The sequence below is a fragment of the Rhipicephalus microplus genome, chromosome 4 (assembly GCF_043290135.1).
Source record: "Rhipicephalus microplus isolate Deutch F79 chromosome 4, USDA_Rmic, whole genome shotgun sequence".
NCBI lineage: Eukaryota > Metazoa > Arthropoda > Arachnida > Ixodida > Ixodidae > Rhipicephalus > Rhipicephalus microplus.
The window spans coordinates 182,309,624-182,334,474 of record NC_134703.1 but is presented as its reverse complement, the minus strand read 5'-3'; the positions used below and the strand labels follow the sequence as shown (position 1 = coordinate 182,334,474).

Genomic DNA, 24,851 nt, shown 5'->3' with positions numbered 1-24,851 from the left:
AACTGAAGAAAGCAGCTAGACGATGCGCTCGCACGTCTTAAATGTATCAAAAACAAGTAAGCTCTTTGACTAACGTTGATGCACCGCTTTGCTGTTTTATTTATAGCAGGATTGATAACGCCGAGCCAAACAAAGGGATCATGGGAAAAGGACTAAGTCTTTTGAACTAGAATTATCAACTGTACATTCTTTTGAAGCCTAGGAATCGATTTTATTATCGACGTACGACTAGATTTTCAAGATAGGTCTCAAAAGGCTTTCAGTGAAGTAACGACATTCTGATAATGTACCAAAAAAAGACGAATCCGTAACTTCGAGAACGAGGTCCTCAATACGGTAATTTTAGTCATGACCATTCTTCTTTAGAGGATGACTGTATACAACAATAAGGCTGGCGTGAAGCAGCTGATATATTCAGTTTTCTTCCCTGACGTCGACTACTACTTATTACCTTTACCATACATCACAGTCATTGTTTTTTAATCTTCTGGGAACAACGTCTGCACCATGCTCATAAAAGAAGCTGCATAAACGTGAAAACGTTATAATAACGCAATAGACATATAAACACCACGTGTACTTTGATTACACCTGAACAGCGCACGCTAAAAGAAAGGGGGCTGATGGGAGGTGAATGCCGTGCGCCTTAAGCGGAGAGAAGCGGGCAAGTGTGTTTCTGCCTTGACGACATGATGCTATATACCTTCTGCCCGCACTAGAAGCCTTGAGGAGGGAAGCCGTATGCTTTGGAGACCAGGTTAAGTTGATTTCTACGTCAGTGGAGTAAGGTCGCAGATGGCGTAGGGCTCGTTCCACTAGCGCGTAAATATGCGCTCTGGTGAAGAAGATAGCTGCGTTCGACTTCAGCATCACTCGCCTTGTACTCATGCGCACTAGCCAAGAAGCGGTATGGGGCGCGGTTGGCAGTTTTCGTAATGAAGTTCTCGAATAGTTTTATTCGATTTATTAAATCATGATTGCGGCAGCATTTATTTGGACACGTTTGGTTGGATTTTGCCGCCAGCGTTGATGTTGTCGTCACTTACCGTACATGTATACGTATCTATATATAAGAAAATTCACGAAAGAAAAATATCCTGAACTGGACTCCAGTTAGCGGAACTGAACTTGCGTCCTCTCCATCGTGAGTGCAAGGCGTTAACCACTGAGCCACCTAGGAGCACGCCCATCACCGTTGAAACCGCAAGCTATTTATATCTACCACTTACCGCTGCTCCTGGGCGTCTCGGGGGAACTCTCATGTTTTCAGCATTACCAGCAAGATAGCGCAATAAGCGCGCGTCGCCACATCGCGCGGTGCCGCGCACTCTGATTGCCCACGCATGCTTTGCTTTTCTAAGAGAAGGGAAGTGACGCTTCCTCTCGCGCTCTTATTCCACCGTCGGTAGGAGGGGAGGATCTTACGTCTTGACTGGCATCGCGCTTTACCTGGAACGATTCCGTTGTAGTTACCGGGCGCACAAAGGCCACTGAAATAATTGCAGTCTCCGTTTGCGAAAAGCGTGCGCTTTACAGACACAGCGAAGTAACAACTAAGACGCTTAGTACGTTTCATGCGTCATTTTCGCGTGAGCAAAGCGGGGAACCTTTCTATCTGCTTTCCATTCTGCGCTTTTTATGTTGCTATCACGTTAATTGCTTCACCTTTGCGGCAAAGCTGTGACGTTTTTGAATTGTAGAATCCATCACAAAGAATCAATTAAACGTGCATCTTAAATCTATTATTCGGTTAGTCGTTCATTGATTTTATTACCCTTAGCATGGAATAGCAAGAGGCGCGTTAGGGCGTTCACCCGAAGTCGGCCAGGCGATTTCTCGACAAAGTTCCCTAGCCTTCGCAACAATGTTATGAAAGCTTCGGGGCGCTAGCAGGAGTGTGACCTCTCGGTATGACGATGTCATTTTTCTGAGGAGGAGCAGATGGTCTGCGGCTATGCTCCTTGGGCCGCGCACCAAAGAACGAGTGGTACAGTCGCTGCGAGTACCTGATGCGGCGTTGACCAAATACTACGGGGACCCAACGGCGCAGTGCATTGTCGCGCTCTGGTGAAACAACGGACTTCCTGGACGCGAAAAAACTTCATCGTAGCACCAAAGCTCGCACAACAAGGCCCCGAACCCGAAACTATAAATACATTTTTTCTAGTTTTGGTATATTGTGTGCAAGGCAAGTTCATTTACATTAAGGTGTTTTCACTATTTCTTGTGTATGTAGTTTAGTTTTCTCTCAAAGTTTTTGTTCTAATCAATGCTCCTGCTTCGTTCCCCTCCTAAAAGAACCTGACAACTTCAAACAACAAATGTTGTCGCTATTGCGTAAACAAAGTAATTAGCAAGGTCATAGTGTACATGTTTCCACAGCCATTTTTTTTTCATGTATGCTCACTGAGTCAGGAAGATCTAGAAGCACACTCCGGTATTTTATTTTACGGCTATAATCAAAATTTTGTCCGAATTTTAAACTAAGGTTTTATTACCGGCGCTTCTCTACCTCTAGCAACATGTAACAGAATTCCCTTTTCATAGACTGGGTTTACTTCTAAAATATGATTCTTACCCCTCCAAAGTAGCCTAGGTGTTCAGATACGGTGAGATCCTCGAAAAGGATATCGAACTGTGGGCAAAATCCTATATGCTCGAAGCCAGTAGTTCCAATTTCTGTACCAGAAACCAGCACTGACCCACTGTTCGGTTTGATCAAACCTGAAAAAAACATAAAAAACATACAACGGCGCAGACCAGCACTACAGTGATACAGCGCAGAGAACAGTTAGTGAGAGTGAATATTCATATATAGCACGAAATTCTCAATATTTACACACTACTACAACGTTAGAAGGGAATTGTCCTCATGATACTATGAAGTCTAGAGTTCTAACTTTGAAGTTTATTATTAACAAAGTGAAGGAGACGTTTTAGATAATAGCTTCCCGTAGTCTGAAGACTGTAGGGGGACCCACAATAAAGAAAGCATGTAAAAAGTGCAAGAGCAAATGGCACGACAATGTAGTATTAACGCAGCAATGTTATAAACATGCATTATAGAGAAATAACTTTCCAAAGAATGACACTCTGGGCCCAGGAATTTTCTCTTTGTCGGAATAGGCTTTATAGTACGTATATTTTATAGTTGAAACCTTAGGGTTGACACGACACATCCAATTATGATAATCATTACACAGAAGTCATGTACGGCATCATTTACCTCCACCTCGTAAAGTTGTGCTGACTTAAAAGTGACACATCAACCTTTCTTCTTCGTGCTTCGCATATCATTGATTCCCACTGTACGTAGGATCTGCCATTTTTTTAAATACGAAGCATTTCTTAGTGAACTTCGGTGACTTTGAGCGTATCTATTTATCTATCTATCTATCTATCTATTTATCTATCTAGCCGCTTATGACATTCAGCTTTCCTGGCTGTTTTAACAATGGTATCAATACCAAACTTGGTATGGCATAACGTGACTGTATGACAAGTGTAAGTGGCCAGTTATAACATGAAAGTCTTGGTATCTATGTCATGAAAGTCATGATTTACAAATCCTAATGTTGCTGCTCTGGCGGTGGTTTTGTTCGCATGACATGTTGCAAAACTTGTAAGGTATGACATGACTGCATGGTAAACGCAAGCGACAGAACCTAACCTAGAAATCATGACAAGCATGTCATGTAGGTGAGGAGTCATGACTACACGTTACGCTCATGGGGCGCTCGCGGTCGTTTTGCTAGCTTCAGGTACAACAAATCGGGTATTACGGGACGCGACACATGATGAACGTATAAGGCTGGTGCAAACAAGATGATTATGAGATACGTGTCATGTAAAACATGACTACATGCGACGCTCATGTGATGCCCTCACGGCCTTTTTGCTAGTTTCACATATACCAAATTTTGTATTACGTGACGTGATTGGATGATGAAGGTGTGACTGGTGCAAACATGATAATCATCAGGTGCGTGCCATGTAAAAACATGACTACATGCCACGCTCTTGATGCACTGGCGGTCTTTTCGCTAGCTTCACATATATCAAATTTCGTATTAGGGGACGTAAATGTATGACGAAAGTATGTGTATGGTGCAAACAGGATAATCGTGAGATGCGTTTCTTGTAAGAACATGTCTACTTATCACACTTAAGGCTCCAATACACTTCGATGGGACCCGGCAGCGTGCGTGCCGGCATTCATTTCGTCACGTCACGACGGCGATGCCGCGTCAGGCGCCAATCTTTCTGCCTTAAGGTGCGCTTCGTGCTGCGTTGCTTAGACGCATGCGCATTTGAGCGCGGCCGGCGTCTCTCCTTCACAAGAAGTGCCAGACGCATTGCTGTTTGGGTAACGTCATCGGCGCGAAATGCAGCATGTCGCATTTCGCTACAGTGGCCGCCGGGCCGCGCTGACGAACGCTGGTCGCATAAGTCGTGCCTGGCGTCAGATTTAAAGAGTAAGGCTCGCGCTTTGCTAGCGCAGCGTCGCTGTGCCCAGCGTGCACGCACGTAAACATTACGTCGGAGTGCATTGGGCCGTCCATGATGCGTTCGTGGCCGTTTCGCTAGCTCCGCATATACCAAATTGGGTATCAGGTGACGTGAAAGATGACGAAGGTAAATGGCGCGTTCAAACATAATAATCTTGACAAGGAAGCATGTACAATATAAATCACCTCCGCCTCGTAACGTTGTGCTGATTATAAAGTGGCATATTAACCCTTCTAACTCGCGCTTCCCATATCCTAGATGCCCACTGTACGTGGGATCTGCTAGTTATTTTTCTTTCGGCTTATGTTCTGCCTCAGCAACTTTCCAGCGGATGACGAATACCATTCTCGCAGATTGGAAGGCACAAAGCTCCCTTGTATACCTTGACAATGTCGTCGTCTTCTCTGAGAGCTACTACGAACATCTGAAGCGCCTAATAATGGTTATAGACTATTCTTTGTGCCGAACTCATGCTAAAACCCCAGAAGTATCATATCGGCCATGAAGAGCTCGAATTCCTAGGACACGTTACGGGTACGGATCAATTTCGGCCTGATCCGGAGAAAACTGCCGCAGACACCGCCTTTCCTGTTGCGTCAGACGAAATAGCAGTGCGACGTTTTCTTCACCTGTTTGCTTATTATCGTCGTTTCATTGCCAACTTCTGAACAATAACCTAACCGCTCACGCAACTCAACGGAGATGATGTACCCTTTGCCTGGACTACAGAGCAGGAGCCAGCTTTTGCAGAGTTGAGGCAACGAATGCAAAGCGCACCTGTTCTTTCTAATTTTAGACGAGGGCGTTGCTGCTGAAGTGCATACAGGTGGCAGTGACGTCAGACTTGGCGCTGTTTTTTATACAACGGTAGAACACCATTAGAGATGTGATAGCTTACGCCAGCTGTGCACTCGATAAGCGAACTACTCTACATCAAAGAGCAGTTGTGTGGGAAACGGCAAAGTTTTGACCGTACCTCTATGGCCGTCTCTTCAAGGTAGTTACTTATATCAATATAGCGCGCCACAACAAAGGAAGAAACAGGTACAGACACACACAGCACTAGCTTAAAATTATTTTTTATTTGCAATCACGCATGTTATTTATACGACAACAGTGGACCGATAAATTCTAGAAAGTATCATCTTAAAGGGACACTGAAGGCAACTATTAAGTCGACGTTTATTCTTGGAGGAGCACTTCAGAAACCTCGCAGTGTTACTTTTGTGCGAAGGACGGGCCTATTTTGAAACAAAATTGAGTTTTAGTGGTTCGCATCGGGTTAGCGCACTTCAAATTACCCGCCTCTACAAGCGGACTGACCGGACCGGCTCACGTCACTGTTGAGATGCACAATGTTTCCCGGCCTTACTGCGCTAGTAGGAGCAGACCGAAGGCAGTGGAAGCCACAGCAGCAAAAACCAGCGGGGACGCGCGCCCGCTCTCGGAGGTCACAGTAGATGTTTTCCGGTCCAACTGCGCCCCGCTAGATTGTACCACATGTTCAGTTTAACTACGCGAAAATTGAGTTTTTGAACCACTCGCACCATTCCTCATAGTAACGTCCGGCAGTTCTTTTTTTTTTTCATGAATCAAACAGAAACGAACAAGCATCATTTTATTGCATTTCTTGATGCACGTAAGTTTTTTTTATTTACAGCAGCTAGATCTATTACTTGTGATGAATTGTAGGTGGACGTCTGATCTCATCGAAATCATTTTGAGAATATCCTACGGTGGCGCTTGTGTTCTTGTACATTTACCTAAATTTCTTGATACGTACGGCGCTGTTGTTGATATCGTTGTCGTTTTAGAAGTTTGCTCATTCCTTGTAATCGTTCGGGAGCAGAAAACACTACATCCGCACCACCCATATCAATGATGAACCCCAAACAAGTAGCCCAGCAACATGCCTCAATGACTTATAAGTTATCACCATTCGCTGAGCTGGCTGGCCAGTCTCCGCGATCGGTCTGGCCGTCTTGCTTGGTGGAGCTTGCGCTTGCAAGAATTTGATATCATGATTGTGTATAAGTCTGGGCACAAACATAAAGATGCCGTTGCCATTTCTGCAGCACCTGTAGGACATCCAGTTTAGGACTTAGAGGATGTTGATGGCTTTCTCGGAACCCTCAATGATTCTGACTTCATGCTTAGGCAGCTATCCAATCAATAACTGCGCCCTGTTATTGATTCTTTATACAAGGTCGAAACTCGCACGTTCCTCGGTGCATTGCTCGCGAGCTGTCATTCTTTTGCCTCATGAAGAACACCCTTTACAAGAAAAATACTAGAGGTAGCGACAAAGCATTTCTCCTCATTTTTCCAGCCGACGTGCGTGACGACGTCCCCCTCGCGTGCCACGAAGAGCCCACTTCAGAACACATAGGCTGCTCGCGGACTTTCGCCAGAGTGCGCCAGCCGTCCTATTGGCCACGACTTTCAACTGGTGTACACCGCTATGTGTTAAAGGCCCCGTTATTTAGGGAAGCGATCGCCAGGCTAATTCCAAGGGCCGAAGTATCGGCCCCCCTAACCGCACAACGAAAGCGTGGACAATTTAGAAGTGGTCCTATTTGGCGCGCCAGCGGATGCCGGCTGTGGCCCAGAGAACAAGTAACAGCCGAGAGTTGATAAACAAAACAAAATTATATTCTCAAATATATCAGATCAAAACGATACACAAGTATGCACACACGACAATAGTTGAATACAATATGTCACCAATCAAACAACGTACTACGCAGTACAATCAGCCACACTCGAAACAACGGACACAGACAACAATACGCACTACAATGCAGTCGCATGCATTGAACAACCAAGACACTTAAAGACTGAAGAGTTAGAAAACTTATTTAGTCCAAAGTTCTTGGAACAAAAGTCTGGATGATACTGTTCCGAGAATCACTCACTCAAAGTACAGTGTTGTTGTCGTTCCGCTGCCCCCGAAGTTTCTCTTCCAGGAAACCTCGCGTCTTCAATTGGCCGCTCTCCAGGCTCCAAACTTCTTCGCCGGAAACACGTCGGCTTCACACACGCAGCTGATGCCACGCGTCTTTGCTCGATAGCAGTAGACACACACTCTTGCTTGTAACTCGAGTCTTCACCCCTCAGGTAGAAATCCTCTTCTTCTCCTCCTTTGTCACGGAAGACAAAAGGCTTCGCCCACAAGGCGGAACACCCTACGCACTCTGGCGCATACTTTCTTCTTCTTCTACTTTATCACTAAGGACAAAACCTTCACCGACTGACGCGGCGGAATAACCCCACGCACACTGGCGCTAACTTCCTTGTTCCCCTGATCTCCCACCTCCGCTCCTCGGTTAAATACCTTCCGCGCGCGATTCCAGAAAATTCTCATCATTACGTCGGCGCGATACGCAGCGAAGGCTGGGGAAAGGATGAGACGGTACGAGGGCCGTCCGCGAAAGATGACGCAACCCTGCATCACCACGCCCCTTTCCATCGAGAACGTTCCAGGGCTTGCTCGGCCGCCGATGAGAGGAGGTTCGTCCGCGAATTCACGCTTCCGAGGGGAGAGGGACGCGCGCCCGGGGAGTGTTTGGATGCTTGTTTTCTTTTTTTTTATCGTTGACCTCGAGGCATCCTTCCGGCGCTTCGTCGCGAGAATTTGGCGGCGCGCCCTTTTTGAGCGGTCGTTTTGTGACACTGCGCCCCACTTTAAGAGTATTATCATAATATTCAAAACAACACAAACGAGCGCGAACAGTCAACGCTGTGGTGATAGCGCCCAGGCACGTCAAGTGTCCGCGTTATCTGGCGCTGTCGCCCGCAATTGTAAAGTGTCGTTTGTACGTGACGTTATTGGTCACATGAGTGGCTGCTATATATGTATGCTGGTTGCATGGAATAAAGATGGACGTTATCTCGCGCGCATCGGAAGCGGCTCAGTCCCTTTCTCAGCTCGTGCGGCCGGCCGGGACGCGCATGGCCATCCGCTATGGCGCAACACGACATGGTGTCAGAAGTGGGATTCTTCTGATATTCGAGGGGCGTTGCACCAGTCTTCGTCAAGCGGCGCCATGTCAGAAGACAAAGAAGTCAAGCCAGTTCACGGCATGTTCGCGGTTCAAGCTCCGCCAGCGTTTGACTTCGACCGAACGTCCGAATGGCCTTCCTGGATCCAACTATTCGACGACTACCGCTTTGCCTCTGGCTTAAATGAGCGAAGTGAAGAAGCGCAAGTCCGGACTCTACTCTACACAATGGGCAGGCAAACGAGAGAGATCTTTTCGACCTTCACACTATCTGAACAACAGCAGAAGCAGTATGAAGTCGTCAGAAAAAAGTTCGACGATCACTTCGTGGCCGCACGGAACCTCGTTTACGAGAGCGCATGTTTTCACCGACACATACAACAACCAGGCGAGTCAGTCGACCAATTCATCACCGCGTTGCGCACACTGGCGGACCTGTGCGACTACAAGGAAAAGGAACGCATGATCCGCGACCGGTTTGTAGTCGGCCTCAGTGATGCCAAGCTCTCGGAGTCTCTGCAAATGGATGCAAATCTTACACTCGCCAGCGCTTTGGCAAAAGCTCGCTTGAAGGAGACCGTCCAACGACAGCAGCAACAGCTGCGAGAAACCAGCGACGAACCTTCGGCAGCGCCAGCCAGCAACCTGGACACGGTCAACAAACAACGGCAGCTCCGAAAGAATTCTTCAGGACAGCGTTCCGGCACCTCACCAAGGACAAGTGCACCGGTCACACAAGGTCAATGCACTAGACCACAGTCCTACCGACCTCTCACATCCAGTTCATGCCCCAACTGCAGTCAAGGAGAGCACCCGAGGACCTCCTGTCTGGCACGAGCTGCGAAATGCAACTACTGCGGTTGTTGCGGACACTTTGCAGTGGTGTGTCGGAAAAAGGCTGCAGGCGAGCGAAAGAAGGTACAGATTTCTTCTCTCCATATGGAAAAAGGGGCGTATTTCATAGGCGCGGTAAATGGGGAGCACTCCAATTCTCGGTATGCTCAAGTTATCATTAACGGCACTCCGGTGTTCACTTAACTTGACTCGGGTGCAGAAGTGTCCGTTGTACCCTCTACATTTCCGGGATTGCCTACCAAATTAGACAAGTGCGACATAACCTTAACAGGCCCTGCGAATGAGCCACTGCATGTTCTCGGAAAATTTCTTGCCACTATAGAGTGGAGACAACGCATTGTCCGACAAACTGTGTACGTAGTCTTGCCTTTACGCTCGATACTTTTGGGTCTCCCAGCGCTCGAAGCCCTTGAGCTGATCAAGTTCGCTGACTCGGTCAGTAGCGCAACAGCCATCGAAGCTTCCTACCCTCAGCTTTTCGGTAGTCTGGGAGCTATGAAAGGGGAATACAATATCAGACTGAAGCCGAACTCGGTACCCTTTGCTATTTCGGTTGCGCGTCGCATTGTCTTACCCCTGTGGGACCGAGTGAAGCAGGAGCTCGAGCGTATGGAGCGAGATGACATAATCCGCAAAGTAGACGAACCAACAGAAGGGTGCGCAGGTATTGTACCAGTACTTAAACCTTCTGGAGACGTTCGTATTTGCGTTGACTTGACGCAACTAAATAAAAGTGTACTTCGCGAGCGCTATGTTATGCCAACGGTTGAAGATAGCCTTGGTCTGTTAAGTGGGGCGTCGTTTATTTCGAAGCTGGACGCTAATTCTGAATTTTATCAGATCAAGTTGTCGCCGGAAAGCCAATTGTTGACTAACTTCATTACGCCACTTGGGCGATACTGTTTTCAGAGGCTACCGTTTGGAATAACATCAGCACCTGAGTTTTTTCAAAAGAAAATGTCGTAGATTCTGGAAGGAATCCCAGGCGTGGTAAACATGATGAATGATGTGCTCATTTATGGCTGCGACAAAGCTCAACATGATGAGCGTCTGCGTCTTACTTTAGACCGTCTCATGAGTGCTGGTGTTACGCTAAACAAAGAAAAGTGTTCTTTTGGAGTAACCGAGATAAAGTTTCTTGGTTGTGTTCTAAGTCGAGATGGAATCAGGCCGGATCCTGAAAAGGTCCGGGCCATCAAAGAACTGCTGACGCCAAATAGCGTGTCTGACGTTCGACGGCTGCTCGGTATGACTAATCATCTGGCAAGATTCATACCAGATTTGGCTTCAAAAACGGCGCCGTTACGTCACTTGCTTTTGAAGAGTTCTGAGTAGACGTGGGGACCAGCCCAAGAGCAAGCGCTGTCATACGTTGAAGACGTTATCGGTTCGGCGCGCGTCATGGCTAACTATGATGCAAAGTACCCTACGATTCTTTCAACCGATACGTCATCATTCGGTTTGGGGGCGGTACTGATGCAAGTTCAACCAAACAACGAAAAACGACCCGTTGCCTTTGCATCGCGATCGTTGACGCCTGCCGAAACCAGATATTCCCAGATTGAAAAAGAAGCTATAGCAATGACGTGGGCGGCAGAACGATTCGAAGGGTACATCAAAGGTCTTGAAATTGTGTGTGAAACCGACCACAAACCTCTTGTAACTTTGCTGGGAAAATCTTCTTTAGATGTTTTACCACCTCGCATTCAGCGTTTTCGCATGAGGCTCATGCGCTTCAGCTATGAAGTTGTGCATGTCCCGGGCAAGAGCTTAGTTACTGCAGATGAGTTGTCGAGGGCCCCGATTCGAGGAAAGGAAACTGATAATGCACTGTCTATTAGTGACGTCAGCAAGCACGTTTCAGGATGCTTGTCAAACGCGGTCGAGGCCAGCCTCTTCGAGAGAGTGAAAGCAGAACAAGCCGCTGACGAAGTTTGTCAAGCACTCGTAAAATTCAGCCGGAAAGGGTGGCAAAAATTCTCGTCTCTTCCGATGGTCTTGCGTCCATATTGGCAGGAAAGAGCCACGCTTACAGTTGCTGAAGGCGTGCTACTTAAAGGTATGAGGTTGGTCATTCCTCAAAAATTGCGCACAGAGGTCTTGATACGCTTGCACGAGAGTAACCTGGGAATCTAAAAATGCAGAGCTCGAGCCAAAGAGTCGGTATGGTGGCAGGGGTTGAGTTATCAGCTGAAAGCTCTGGTTACCGATGGCCGCGTATGCGCCGAGCAGACACCAAAAGCCAGAACCAATGATCCCGACAACCACTCCACAGCGCCCTTGGCAAAAACTAGGAGCTGATCTCTGCCATGTTCAAGGAAAATGGTATTTGGTAGTCGTAGAGTATTTTTTTAGGTACCCAGAGATTGCTTTCTTATCATCTACAACAAGTGTCACTGTCATTACGCACCTTAAAAGTTTCTTTGCAAGACATGGCATACCAGAAGTTGTTATGTCTGATACCGGAGCGCAATTTGTGTCGCAGGAATACAAGTTGTTCGCTCGCAACTACGGGTTTCGCGCTGTGACGTCTAGCCCAAGGTACCCCCAGGCAAATGGTGAAGTAGAGAGGATGGTCCAGACAATCAAAGGTCTCATTACAAAAGCGAAGGACCCATATCTTTCTCTCCTAGCGTACAGAGACACTCCGGGGCCACTTGAGAAAAGCCCTGCAGAACTTCTAATGGGCAGGCGGCTACGCACAACGGTGCCTGTCCATCCCACAAGCCTTCTGCCTCAGACGGTGAACCTGAGAAAGTTCAGAAGCTATGATACGACCGCTCGACAGCGGCAGCATAGGAACTTCAACCTTCGTCATTGCGCTACTTCGTTGCGAGCACTCGAACCGGGCACGGAAGTCTGGGTGACGGACAGCAAAGCAAAAGCGCGAGTCTTGCGACTTGCTGAGCGGCCGAGGTCGCGTGTGGTTAGAACTTCCACTGGTGTAGTTCTAGAAAGAAACAGGAAATCCTTAGTGCGCTTTGTTTCACAGCCAAAAGAAGGTGAGGATGAGGGAGACAGTGATGATTTTCCTCAGGCAGAAGATAGTCGGGTAGAAACGGAACAGAATTCTAATCGCGTTACAGACAGCATGGCGCCGGACGATCTATCTAGCCCTTCCTTGCTGGGAACTGACCTTCCTGAATACCGAACGCGATTTGGTCGTCTTGTTCGACGGCCGGACCGCTACGGGTTCAGTAATTGACTGTATTGTTCTTGCGCAATTTTCGTTTCTGCAAAGTGTTCTTTCGCGGGCAGTGCTGCGAAGTTTGTTGCAACTGTCAGCGTATTGTTAAAGAAGGGGAGATGTGGTGATAGCGCCCAGGCGCGTCAAGTGTCCGCGTTATCTGGCGCTGTCGCCCGCAATTGTAAAGTGTCGTTTGTACGTGACGTCATTGGTCACATGAGTGTCTGCTATATATGTATGCTGATTGCATGGAATAAAGATGGACGTTATCTCGCGCGCATCGGAAGCGGCTCAGTCCCTTTCTCAGCTCCTGCGGCCGGCCGGGACGCGCATGGCCATCCGCTAGGGCGCAACACGACAAACGCACACTTAAAGACTGTAACATAGTCGGTCGCCCTTGGCACGTCACATTCACAATAGATCACTCAATACAAATGTACATTGCAATTCAATCTCACAACACATATAATACAGCCACAGGTAGAGGAATACAACACTCCGCTATATACTTCAAGCAATACAAATGTACAAAGGTTTGTCTTTACAACAATTGTACAATACTAAACATCAAATCACCGTAACAAACATTTTGAATCGCTCGACATACAGTTATGACACAGCATAACAAAACACAACACATTAAGGCTCAACACAGCCAAACGCATTCCGATTTGACCTCAGCACCTATCCTGAGTACTTCGAGCTGCACTTGCGCCCTTTCTTGCGGTGCTCTCTCGATCTCTTCTTATTGTTCTTGTTTCTGTTCCGATAAGCCATTTCCAACGACGGTATCTCAGGCGGCGTCTCAGCCATCGTTGTCCCTTTCGACACCGTTAACGGGTCATAACGTTCAACCGATCCTGTCACCCGCTTGTTCATGTCACGACATTGGGCCTGGCTGGCCGACTCTGTCACCTTGACACTGTCGGTCGGTTGAGGTCGTGCCAACGTAAGTCCAGCTGCCCAGCACGTGAACTCATTCAACACGATCATCTGCTCATTCACTGTCTCTTGCATCGCGGCTTCACCTTGGGCTCGAGTGAGATCCGTCACGGGGTGCTCCTCCACTGTATGTCGCAGTCGCTGGGTTGGCAAGGGCTCTATCTCTGGATCATTCGGCCTTCACGCCCCGTCGATGTTTCCGATGATGAGGTCGTACAGGAGGGTCGTCATGTATAGAGCAGTAGCTTTCCCGCTGAGGTACGGGGTTTCAACCTCAATTTCTGCTTCAGGAAGCATCCGAACCGTACTGTCAATTAGACAAACCGGTTTTGTTTTGCCTGCCAACTCACCTACCCATACAAAATCTCTCCGCACGATAACCGTGGATCTACCGGTGTCTCTTAACACCGTAATCTTCTTGCCCGCAACTTTTCCAGGCAGCGTTGGCATTCCCTTCGAAACACCGGTTGGCTGTTTTGTCATTACAGCACCCATAATAGGAAGTTTCTCCCCATTTTCAACTCTACGAATCCGTCGGTGACGGCATTATTATCGGATTTCAGTGCTGCTAGCACACAGGATACCTGGTGAGTTAGACTCGTTCCGTTATGACATGCGTCTGCTTTGTGCCCAGTCTGAACACACTTGAAACATTTTACTACCGCAGGGCTCATAAAGTTAGTACGACAGTTGTTCGCGCGATGACCCACTTGGTTACACAGAAAACATTGCGGAACACTCTCCGGTGCACGCTTCTTTTGTTCGGGTGCCGAAATTTTCGAGTCTTCGGGACACTCCTTCTCGATTTTGGCCAAACTAGTGCCACCTTGCGCTTCCAAGAATTGATCAGCTTATTCAAGCATGTCTTCAAGTGACTTAGCTCTCCTCTCTTTCAAGTACAGTGACAGGCTTGGGTGGCAACTAGTAAGAAATTGTTCTCTAATTAGGAGCTCTCTAAGCTCATCGTATTCCTGCGCTGTCCCTGAAAGTTCAATCCATCTGTCGAAATAATGGCAAAGTCGGGCGGCATACTGCGTAGCCGTCTCACCATCAGCTGGCTTTCCTATCCGAAATCTGTCCAGGAATCCTTCAACAGTAAATCTAAATCGCTTCAGTAAAGCAGCTTTCACCTTTGCATAGTTGGCTGCATCGGTCGGCATCAGCCTACCGTACACACTGAGTGCTTCACCACTCAAGCAAGTACTCAAAGCAGTTGCCCATTGATGTTCCGGCCAATTCTGGCTCCTCTCAATCGTCTCAAATCGGTGAAGGTATGCGTCAAGGCCGTCCTTCCTTTCATCAAAAGCTACGAGCAGCTTGCTTGGGTTCAAGCGGAAGCCGTGGTCTTCCCGTTCGCTGCTTTCAACTCTAGCTTGGACTGGAGTTTCACTTCGCTGTTGCAAACGGAGCCGGTCAAGCTCCATCTCGTGCAGTCGCTGCCGTTCCCTTTCCTCTCTTTATTCTTTCGCCCTCTCAGCTGCCAGTCTTTCTCTCTCCAGCTGCAACTTCAATTGCTGCTCTCTTTCTTCTCTCGCCCTTTCGGCTGGCAACTTTTCTCTCTCCAACTCAGCTGCTTTTTCTTCCATGTCCCTCTCAGCTGCCAACCTCTCTCGTTCCAACTCAGCTGCTTTTTCTTCCTTGGCTCTTTCAGCTGCCAACCTCTCTCTCTCCACCGCCTCTTTCTCCTTCTGGCTTACCCACTTCCGTAGTTCGGTGCCAGAAAGACCCATCTCCTCACCAAGAGCGACCAACTTTTCGAGATCCATTGTGTCTCGCAAATAAAACCTTGCCGCGTGCAAAAAATATCTGCCTAAATCAGTATATCTGAACACTCTCCTGCGCTCGTTAACGAGAACACCGAGCAACACACAAAATCGTTCCGATAGCACTATCAACAACTCAAGGCTCTTTCTCACTACTTTGGACACACTGTGCACCAAAAAGGTCCTGTCGCGGACGCCAGATTAATTGCCACAGGTCCCGTTAATTAGGGAGGCGATCGCTGGGCTAATTCCAAGAGCCGAAGTACCGGCCCCCCGAACCGCACCATAAAAGCGTTGACAATTTAGAAGTGGTCCTATTTGGTGCGCCAGCAGACGCTGGCTGTGGCCCAGAGAACAAGTCAAAGCCAAGAGTTCATAAACAAAACAAAATTATATTCTCAATTATGTCAGATCAAAACGATACACAAGTATGAACACTCCACAATAGTTGAATACAATGTGTCACCAACCAAACAACGTACTACGCAGTACAATCAGCCACACTCGAAACATTGGACACAGACAACAATACGCACTACAATGCAGTCACATGCATCGAACAACCAAGACACTTAAAGACTAAAGAGTTAGAAAACTTATTCAGTCCAAAGTTCTTGGAACAAAAGTCTGGATGATACTCTTCCGAGAATCACTCACTCAAAGTACAGCGTTGTTGTCGTTCCGCTGCCCCCGAAGTTTCTCTTCCAGGAAACCTCGCGTCTTCCATTGGCCGCTCTCCAGGCTCCAAACTTCTTCGCCGGAATCACGTTGGCTTCACACATGCAGCTGTTGCCACGCGTGTTCGCTCGATAGCGGTAGACACACACTCTTCCCTGTAGCTCGAGTCTTCACCCCTCAGGTGGAAATTCTCTTCTTCTCCTCCTTTGTCACGGAAGACAAAAGGCTTCGCCCACGAGGCGGAACATCCTACGCACTCTGGCGCACACATTCTTCTTCTCCTGCTTTGTCACTAAGGACGAAACCTTCACCGACAGACGTGGCGGAATAACCCCACGCACACTGGCGCTAACTTCCTTCTTCCCCTGATCTCCCATCTCCGCTGCTCAGTTAAATACCTTCCGCGCGCGATTCCAGAAAATTCTCATCATTACGTCGGCGCGATACGCAGCGAAGGCTGGGGAAAGCGCGAGACGGTACGAGGGCCGTCTGCGAAAGATGACGCAAACCTGCATCACCACACCCCTTTCCATCGAGAACGTTCCAGGGCTTGCTCGGCCGCCGATGAGAGGAGGTTCGTCGGCGAACCCACGCTTCTGAGGGAAGAGTAATGCACGCCCGGGAAGTCTTTGGATGCTTGTTTTCTTTTTTTTTATCGTTGACCTCGAGGCATCCTTCCGGCGCTTCGTCGCGAGAATTTGGCGGTGCGCCCTTTTTGAGTGCTCGTTTCGCGACACCATGTGCAAGCATGCCGAGAGTGCCAGCATCACAAGAAACCACCTGCGAAACCTGCAGCACTTTTCCACCCGATTGCACGACCACAGGCACCTTTCGAGCTTGTGGGAATGGACCTTCTGGGGCTTATGCTTTTGTTGTCCACTGGAAACTAAAAGAGTATAGACGCAACCCAATGCTTCACCCAATATGGCCAAAAAATCAAGTTACCGAGATACCCGTGGGAGGCCGCTACTTGTTGACGCGTGCACGCGCGATCACACTAAGAAAGCCGTGCATTCGAAGAAAAAGGTTACGAGGCGCCGCAGTTTCTTTGACCTGCCACCGTTCTCTGCTTAGCTTCCAGCGCTTTCGTCGGGACGAGAGAAGAGAGAGTACAATCGCAGCATGCGACGAATCTTTGTTACTCCACTCGCACTGGACGGATTTTTTAAATTTTTTTGCGCTGTTTAATTTGTGAAGCAATAAGCTCATCCATAGAGTTCACTCTACGATTACTTTAAAAAATGCTTCAGGGCCCCTTTAAGGTGCTTACCAATAGAAAAGATGTTGACCATATGCTTTTTTCCCGGCTAATAACGATGCATCGTTTTTGTTTGATCTTTTAGCGCTCCGCCTATCTGTTCCTGTGTTGCCCTTCTGAGCGAAGCCGGAAAGACACCCAAGAGTGTGTTGATTTGGTAGTAGACCCATAAGTGGCCATTCAGAAAAAAGGACAATATCATGGCTGTGTTCATTCGTCGGCTCCTTTGCGTCATCATAAGCAAAAACATTTTCTGCTTTCCTGTTTTAGGTACAGCCCGCATACGTCTTTGTGTGAAATTATTTTGATCTAATAAATGTTTATTAAAAATATACTTTCAATTTAGGAGTCCTAGAATGTTTTTAGTGCTACTGAAAAATGAGTTCGTCTTCTTTCAAAGTCGATATTGTTGCCGTAATTTCTTAGAAACGTAAAAGAGGCTGAAAAATCATAAAGGAGTGGTGCTTTTAAAAATGGGTATTTCACTTTCGAAAGACACCAAATGTCAAGGAACGAATGGTTACGACTGAATAGGCAGACCTGTCTTTCTCAAATCTGCGTTGGCATCCCCAGAATATAAGCTATAAAATTTTTATACGTGTACACCACATTGCACGTTGTCGCTTTTAGTACCAATTGTGTCCTAACTAGCCAGAACGGAATTGAAAGTGGTCCTTTTGCGCCTGTAAGCATAGCACTGGAGGAGGAGTGTTTTTTTTATATTGCTACGCTTGGTCCTTGTTCCGATTTCACTACATATACTCTACACCCTCCAACATGATCAGTGAGGCTCTGCGTAAACCACGCCTCAGTGTTCAAGATGCTTCGCGATTGAAGTAGATCAATTTCCCATAAATATGTGCAGAGCTCGAGCAGTCAAGCTTATTTCAGAGTTTGCGTTACTGCAAGTGATTAACCCCAAAAGTTTGACTTCTGTCTTTAAGGTACATTGATAGGATCTCGACCTGTACACCGAATCGTTTGAATTCGTCGCTACCGGTCAGGTCAGAATTGATTGGTGTTAACGGAAAATCCAGAAGAAGGTGCTACGAAAGAAAAAAAAGTGATAGCTTTGCGGCAAAGGCGAAGCAATGAACGCAATAGCAACAAATTGGAAGGTCACGCCAAAAAAGGCAAGATGATTGAAACGTGCCCCGCGTTTCTCACGCACAAATCACGTACGAAACGTACTCACAGGTACAGATGAACGTGAATAAGTATTTCAATTGTTACTTCGTTGTGTCTCAAAAGCGTGGCCTTTTCGCCTTTTCGCCAAAGATCGCAGTGACCTTTGTGTGCCCCGTAACTACAACAGAATCGTTCCTGTGCAAGCTAGACGCCAGCCAAGACGTATTATTCTCCCCACCGGGAGATATTAGCACACAAGAAATCTCCACTCCCTCCCTCTCCGCGGGCCAAAGTACGCGTGTGAGATGAGAGTCGCCACGCTGATAATGGTGAAAACGCGATAGTCCCCCTCCCCCCCCCCCCCAATATTCCCGCCAAAAGCGGTAAGTGGTAAAAATAAATAACTTGCCGCTTGAACGTTAAAGAAGGTACCCTTGGTGGCTCATTGGTTAACGCCTCGCATTCACGACGCGGAGGTCCCATGTTTGATTCCGCACACCGCAGTCTTTTTTCTGGACTCTTTTCTTCCTTGCGTTTTCATATATATAGATACGTATACATATACGGTGCACGACAACGACGCCGACACCCACGCTGACACCGGCGGCGAAATCCAGCTGAGAGTGCTCATATAATTGCTATCGTCTTAAAAAGGCAGTAGTTCTAGCAAGATGCAAGTCCGATGTTTCATTTGTGGGAAATATGAGCGCGAACATCCGACTGGTGCATGCGACCAAAGCAACAATATTGTACGTATTGCCGGTAGACTGAGCACAATCAGCAAGAGTGCAGACGCAAGGGCCTAGGCACAGAAAAACTCGCCGGTTGTGTCTTCATGAGAATTCGCACCTTCAACAGACGTCCAGGCTCCAGCCCACGTGATGCAAAACGAGATAGAAGCGCTCCCAGAAAAATAGGTTCAAACAGCCACAACAAGTCCTTCGTGCAAGTAATATTGTTTGAGAAGGCTGAATCTGTTCTACGTAACGCAGCCAGCAATAGTGTTGCTGTAAAACGTTCGCAAGTCCCGGCTACGGCATTAACGGGCACAATGACAACTCTATTTTTAGCTGATGGCAGTACCACTGAGACACTGGTAGCCAACGTACTTCATCTGGCCACAATACTTTTCATGGGCCGTTGTTGCAAAATGCCTGGATGACCCACTTTATGGTGTCAGCAACATGTGTTTCAATTCGCAGAGTTTTCTTCCGCTTCATTGTACGTCACTGTCATTGCAAAGCGGAGTGCAAGACAAAAGGCAGAGTCATAGCTGAACGATACTCCGCTTGTTTCAGCGGAGCGCGTTGATCCACCACCTGTTAAACAACGTTGCAGTAACTGTGAATCAAACAGAGACTTAGCTTGTAAGTCGCCTGTATGTACGCTCGTTGGCCGAGCTCGCTCCGCAGAGGAAACGAGATGAGTGGGCGAGCCGCTCGCTCCATAAAAACGCTGGCTGTGCCAGACTGTAGTGCATGCACAGTTGGGGTCTCGGCTCGTCCACTAGACCCGTCGGCCTCTATTATCCATATCACACAGCCAGCTTTTCCCGGAACGGCCGGAATACTATTCTGATTACAGCCTGACCGTGTAAAATCAAAGCAGCGTGTTTTTTTTTTCGGGCGAAAAGTGGCAGGAACCACGATCTGTATTTTTTTTTTTACTGTACGCTTCTTTGACTCATACTGGCTGCCTCAAAATGGGAATGTTGGAGGGCACTGCTGTTTAATGCGCAATATAGTGCATAGCCATCTTTACACGTGTTACATTTGAGATTCCGCGCGCTTTCGTTATCAACAGGAAAAATGAGCATGCAATTAGTATTTGTTCAAACTAGTACAGTCGGATGTCATTTTACATGCACGTGTTTGCCTTATTGGCATTTTCATAATTAGGCGAGGACTTTTGCACTTACTAACATACTTAAGACTAATTATTTATTGTCAATAAAGCTTAGTAGTGGCTCTTACAGAATTCTGTGAACAATATGCGCTAAGCCATAGTTTCGCGTAACGTCTATCTCTGTTTTTGTTTCCACTGAGTGATAATTGGCACACATTGTATATCGTCTGCAAGCTCACTGAAAAGCTATCTCGTCAATCATAAAAAGATATATTAAAACTAGTTCTATTTTATTTTATGTTTCTGTATTTACTGATAGAACTAATGTCACTTAGTAGAAAAAATAACAGGGCTTAGAAAAGCAGTCGTACCTGCGAGTATGCTCATCAGCGTAGTCTTCCCTGCTCCATTTTGTCCTAGTAGTATGGTCACTTGGGACTTGTAGGTTGTCATGTTCACGTTATTTAGAGCAACAGTGTCACCGAAGACCTAGAGTTAGAAAGCAGCATAACAAATTATACGGCACCACTACGTCAAGCACGCCAGTGATGTAAAAAGTATGAAAAATAGTGATGCTGTCGATAACGCTGACATCAAAATATACGAAGACAAGTTTTCTTCCCGAAGCCGTATAAACGGGGCAGACTAGTTGATAATGAGCGTTGCTGTCAGTTTCATGCTGGAGGTTTCTTTGATAGCATAGCTGTTGAACTCGTGCTATGGCCGGCGTTAGTAAACCAACACATCAGCGGCTACGTGTCGCTGAATGCGGGCATGTGCAAGGGTGCCTCGATGCGCGCGCCCCCGCTCAGGGCGCTGCCACCTTTTTTACGGCTTCCTCTGCCATTGTAGCACCTGCAGCATCTTCGCCAAACTGTAGAGCTCACGTGCCGTCTTTCTTCGGCATGTTTTGTCTGCATGTTCAGGTCCGTATGGCTACAATCATTCGCGTTAAGCTAATGGGCCACGAGGTGCCAGAGCGAAACCTGTTCTGCCATTGTAGTGCCTGCAGCGTTTTCGCCATGCTGTAGAGCTCATGTGCTGTCTTTCGTCAGCATGTTTTGTTTGCACATAAAGTTCCACATGGCTACAATCATTCGCGTTAAGCTAGTGGGCCATTGCGCGCCAGAGCGAAGCTGTATGCAGTCGAGGGGATAATGGCGGCTGCCGCTGATGTCTTCGCTCTGAGCGGAGGTCTGGGCATCAAGACACTCTAGCATATGCGAAAGTGCTCGTATACCAAAACGCATAGCAATGCAGACAGTATTACATCATCATTATCATCATAATCATAATCATAATTCGCTTGACTATGTCGGGTAAAGACCTCTAACTTGTTCCGAAAATCAACTTGGTCCCATGCTTGCTGCTGCCACGTTATACCCGTAAACAGCTTTATCTTATCTGTTCAACTAACTTTCTGTCAGCCCCTAGAGGCTTTTTTTTACTTGAACACACTCAGTTGAAAGTCATTACCAGTGGTTATCCTACCTACGCTCTACGTGTCCGGCCCATTCTTCTTCTTGGTTTCGACTACAATTCACGATCCATCTGGCCGTCTTGCTCGGTGGAGCTTGCGCTTGCTGCATTGTGACATCGCAGTTGCGTATGGGTCTGCTGTGCGCAAACACGAAGATGCTGACGCCCTTTCTCGAGCACCTGTATGGCCTTATGATAAGAACTTAGAGAATGTTGAAGGCGTTCTCGGATCCTTCCAGTCATGCTGAGTCTCCTAAGGTTACACCTGTCCTGATGCTTTGAATCGCTCGCTGCATCGTACGTGATTTTAGTGGTACGCTATACGTATGTCTCCCGGTTTCTGCTCTGTAACTAAGTACCAGTAAGATGCAGCTGTTATATGCCTTTCTTGAGAATTAGTGCTAAACTGCTATTTATGAATACTAGTAGACTACCTTACCACTCAGCGCTCGATAATATTCGGCCAGATGTTCCTCAAATTCGGGACTTTCAAACAACTCAAGCACCTCGATTTTTATATTTGTTGACAGGGGACCTCCAAGGGTAACTGACGGGATTCTGAGAGAAGGCAAACGCGTAAGAAGGTAATTTAATGGGCATAAAGTTGAGTGGGCCTTGAGATTCAAGGGTCCCCAACAATTTGTGATTGTCCAGGAAAAGTAGAAGTAGGGGACCCATTGTGCCTATGCAGATATGTAAACTGGGTCGTGATGAAACATTTCAACAGAAAACAGACCCTAGAAGTCGCCAGTTTAATATCCCGCCCACCCCGGCGATTGCCATTTGACTATAGTGTCTGTGACGTCATGTGCAGCAAGGAGCACTGCCGTCGTCTTCTACCATAGTTTGAGCCGCTGCCAATTCTTCAATACCCGTGTCATTCCCAGCTGAGATCTCAAACATTACGATTTTACGCGTAGCCCAAGGCAGAACAAAATACTTTCTCGAAATGCAGACGCACGCAAAGCTAGCTGCTTGTTCCGTCGCGGCTTGCTAGTGTGCCATTGTTGCCCGACTATCAGGCCACTCGCATGCTTGTAAAAATGTTAAAAAAACAGGTATTGATGTAATGCGCTAAACATTTGCCAGCCTATTTGTGAATGCAGAGTATTAACCAGCATAACACAGAATATGATTGAAAATTAGATGTCATGGCCTCTTTAAGAAGTTTAAAGGTATAACATGGAATCAACAGAGGACCAAGTTGACTGATGAAACATGAGAGAGGCTTTTGCTCTGCTGTAGGCAAAGTCAGATTGATAATGAACAATCGCTTTCCTTATTTACCGGGGCACTGTTGTACAGTCCCACTTTTTGTAGAACAATTACAAAGTTAGTTACAAAGCATCGATTACATAACACTTGTATACAGATAAGGGTCCCTGAGTATAAATACCGAAAACAGGAAGTGAGTATACATCTGAATCTCCTCTCTACTTGCTTCAGTAATTCAATCCACTTATGTGCGTAAAATTGTACACGTGGAATGGCTTTCGGTACCAGTTATTCAAAAAAACTATCATTTTACAAAGATTCCCGCTGCAAGAAGGAGTCCTTAGTATCAACGTCCGGCTCTTATTTCGCACGTGTTATTTAGGTTGACGCTTGCACTGGGGCCTGCTTTATATAATTAACTTGCCCTTACCGATAAAATTCATTCTGCATCTTGAAATATTAGTAATGTAATAATTTTTTTGTCTACTGGTGTGCCCATGGGTTATTATCAAGCATTTTTTGAAACGGATAATATACTTCACTGCAGATTAATAAACGTCGGAGCCAATAGCTGAATAACAGGTATAACAGCAGCAGTGAAGCCTTCCGTTCAAGACATGTCACCAATCTCAATGAATTCGTCCTATGTTTGTCAAAAACCTCTTCCAAATTCTTGAATTTGATGCGATTCTTCACGGTTTTGTCGGTAACCATCCTACAATTTTGTATCGGCAGTGCATTGAAAATTTTTACTTCGTTAGTGGCATCAATCATCTGCCTATTTTCAACGAAAGCTCTAAAGACCACTTGTGCTGGTTTTCCATACCAATCGCTGCTGAAAGATGTAAATTGCCACAATAAAAAATCTAATTCAAAGCAGGAAGCATTCTATTGAGCAAGGTCGTCTTCAGAAGCTTGCGTGCTCCTAAGCTTACCTTGACCAATTTCTTGCACTCTATTACAACATCCAGTCTTGGCAAAGGCTCGAAGCGTGCTGTGTTATCATTGTCATTCATATTAGTACCAGTCACGGTGAGGGCAGGAGGAAACCAGTAAGTAGACTGCAAAAAAGTGCACTCAAGCCATCATAAGATGGTTCCAAAGCAAACACAGGGGTTTATGCCGCTTTAAACACTCCCCCATAAGTTCCCGCCTTAAACACTCCCCAAACTTGCTGAAGCATCAGCAATTTTGTTGTCATGTAAACAGACATACGCATGAATGTTTTAATATCCATGGAAGACAGGGGCAATGTTGCAATTTTGAAAGACTCTTCATTATATAAATGAAACCGAATAGAATTTAAAGCATTCTTCTTTAGGTCTGTAACGTAACACTGGTGAGCTCGGTCATTCTGCCAAATTTCAAGAAACCCAACTGTTTCGTCCTCTAGAGTCGATCATGAAAGACAACAGTGCTATTTTGAGACATGATTATTCAGTACAAATGCTCTAGTCGTTCACATATTTATTCATTCAAGCTTATTGCACTCAAAGCCTTCTGTGTTATGCATTTTATGAAAAGCAATGAATCGGTTTATTCTCGCAGAGCCAATTTTATTGCAACCGTTAAACTTTATTCGGTCCATAATTGCGTACTCTTAATACTGCAGCTGGCCAAAATATATGACAACGAGGAAAACGGAATGTTCGCAAACAACATTGCACTACTCCAAGTGTAAATACATCAGTTGGTATCGGTTAGCAACTCAAGCATTTGTAATACATGGCAGCCTGAGAGAGTGTGGACTCAAGGAAACTGCAAAATCTCCTAAGACCCTTGAAGAGTGTCTTCAAACACACTGCCACGTCGCGCAAACAAGTTTACGCGCCGGGCCTTATTTATATTGTGAGCTCTGACTACGTGTATTTCAACGTCTCCATCTGTATATCCAGATCGTTGCGACGTTTTTCTTCGTCCCATGCACTGCGCAGCTTTTGCCTCGGGCAACTGCGTTAAAATACTATGTCGCTGTCGTGCCACGCATCTTC

The 24,851-nt window shown here is 46.7% G+C and overlaps 1 protein-coding gene across 1 annotated transcript in view; it reads right to left on the bottom strand.

Moving 5' to 3' along the window:
• LOC119172568 (phospholipid-transporting ATPase ABCA3) overlaps nt 1-1,565 on the bottom strand; it is a 451,578-nt gene extending 450,013 nt beyond the window's left edge. The window contains exon 1 of the mRNA XM_075893215.1: nt 1,230-1,565. Coding sequence (XP_075749330.1) covers nt 1,230-1,262 — 33 coding nt within the window. The 5' untranslated portion in view covers nt 1,263-1,565. The remainder of the gene's footprint in view (nt 1-1,229) is intronic.
• Between the last annotated feature and the right edge of the window lie 23,286 nt (nt 1,566-24,851).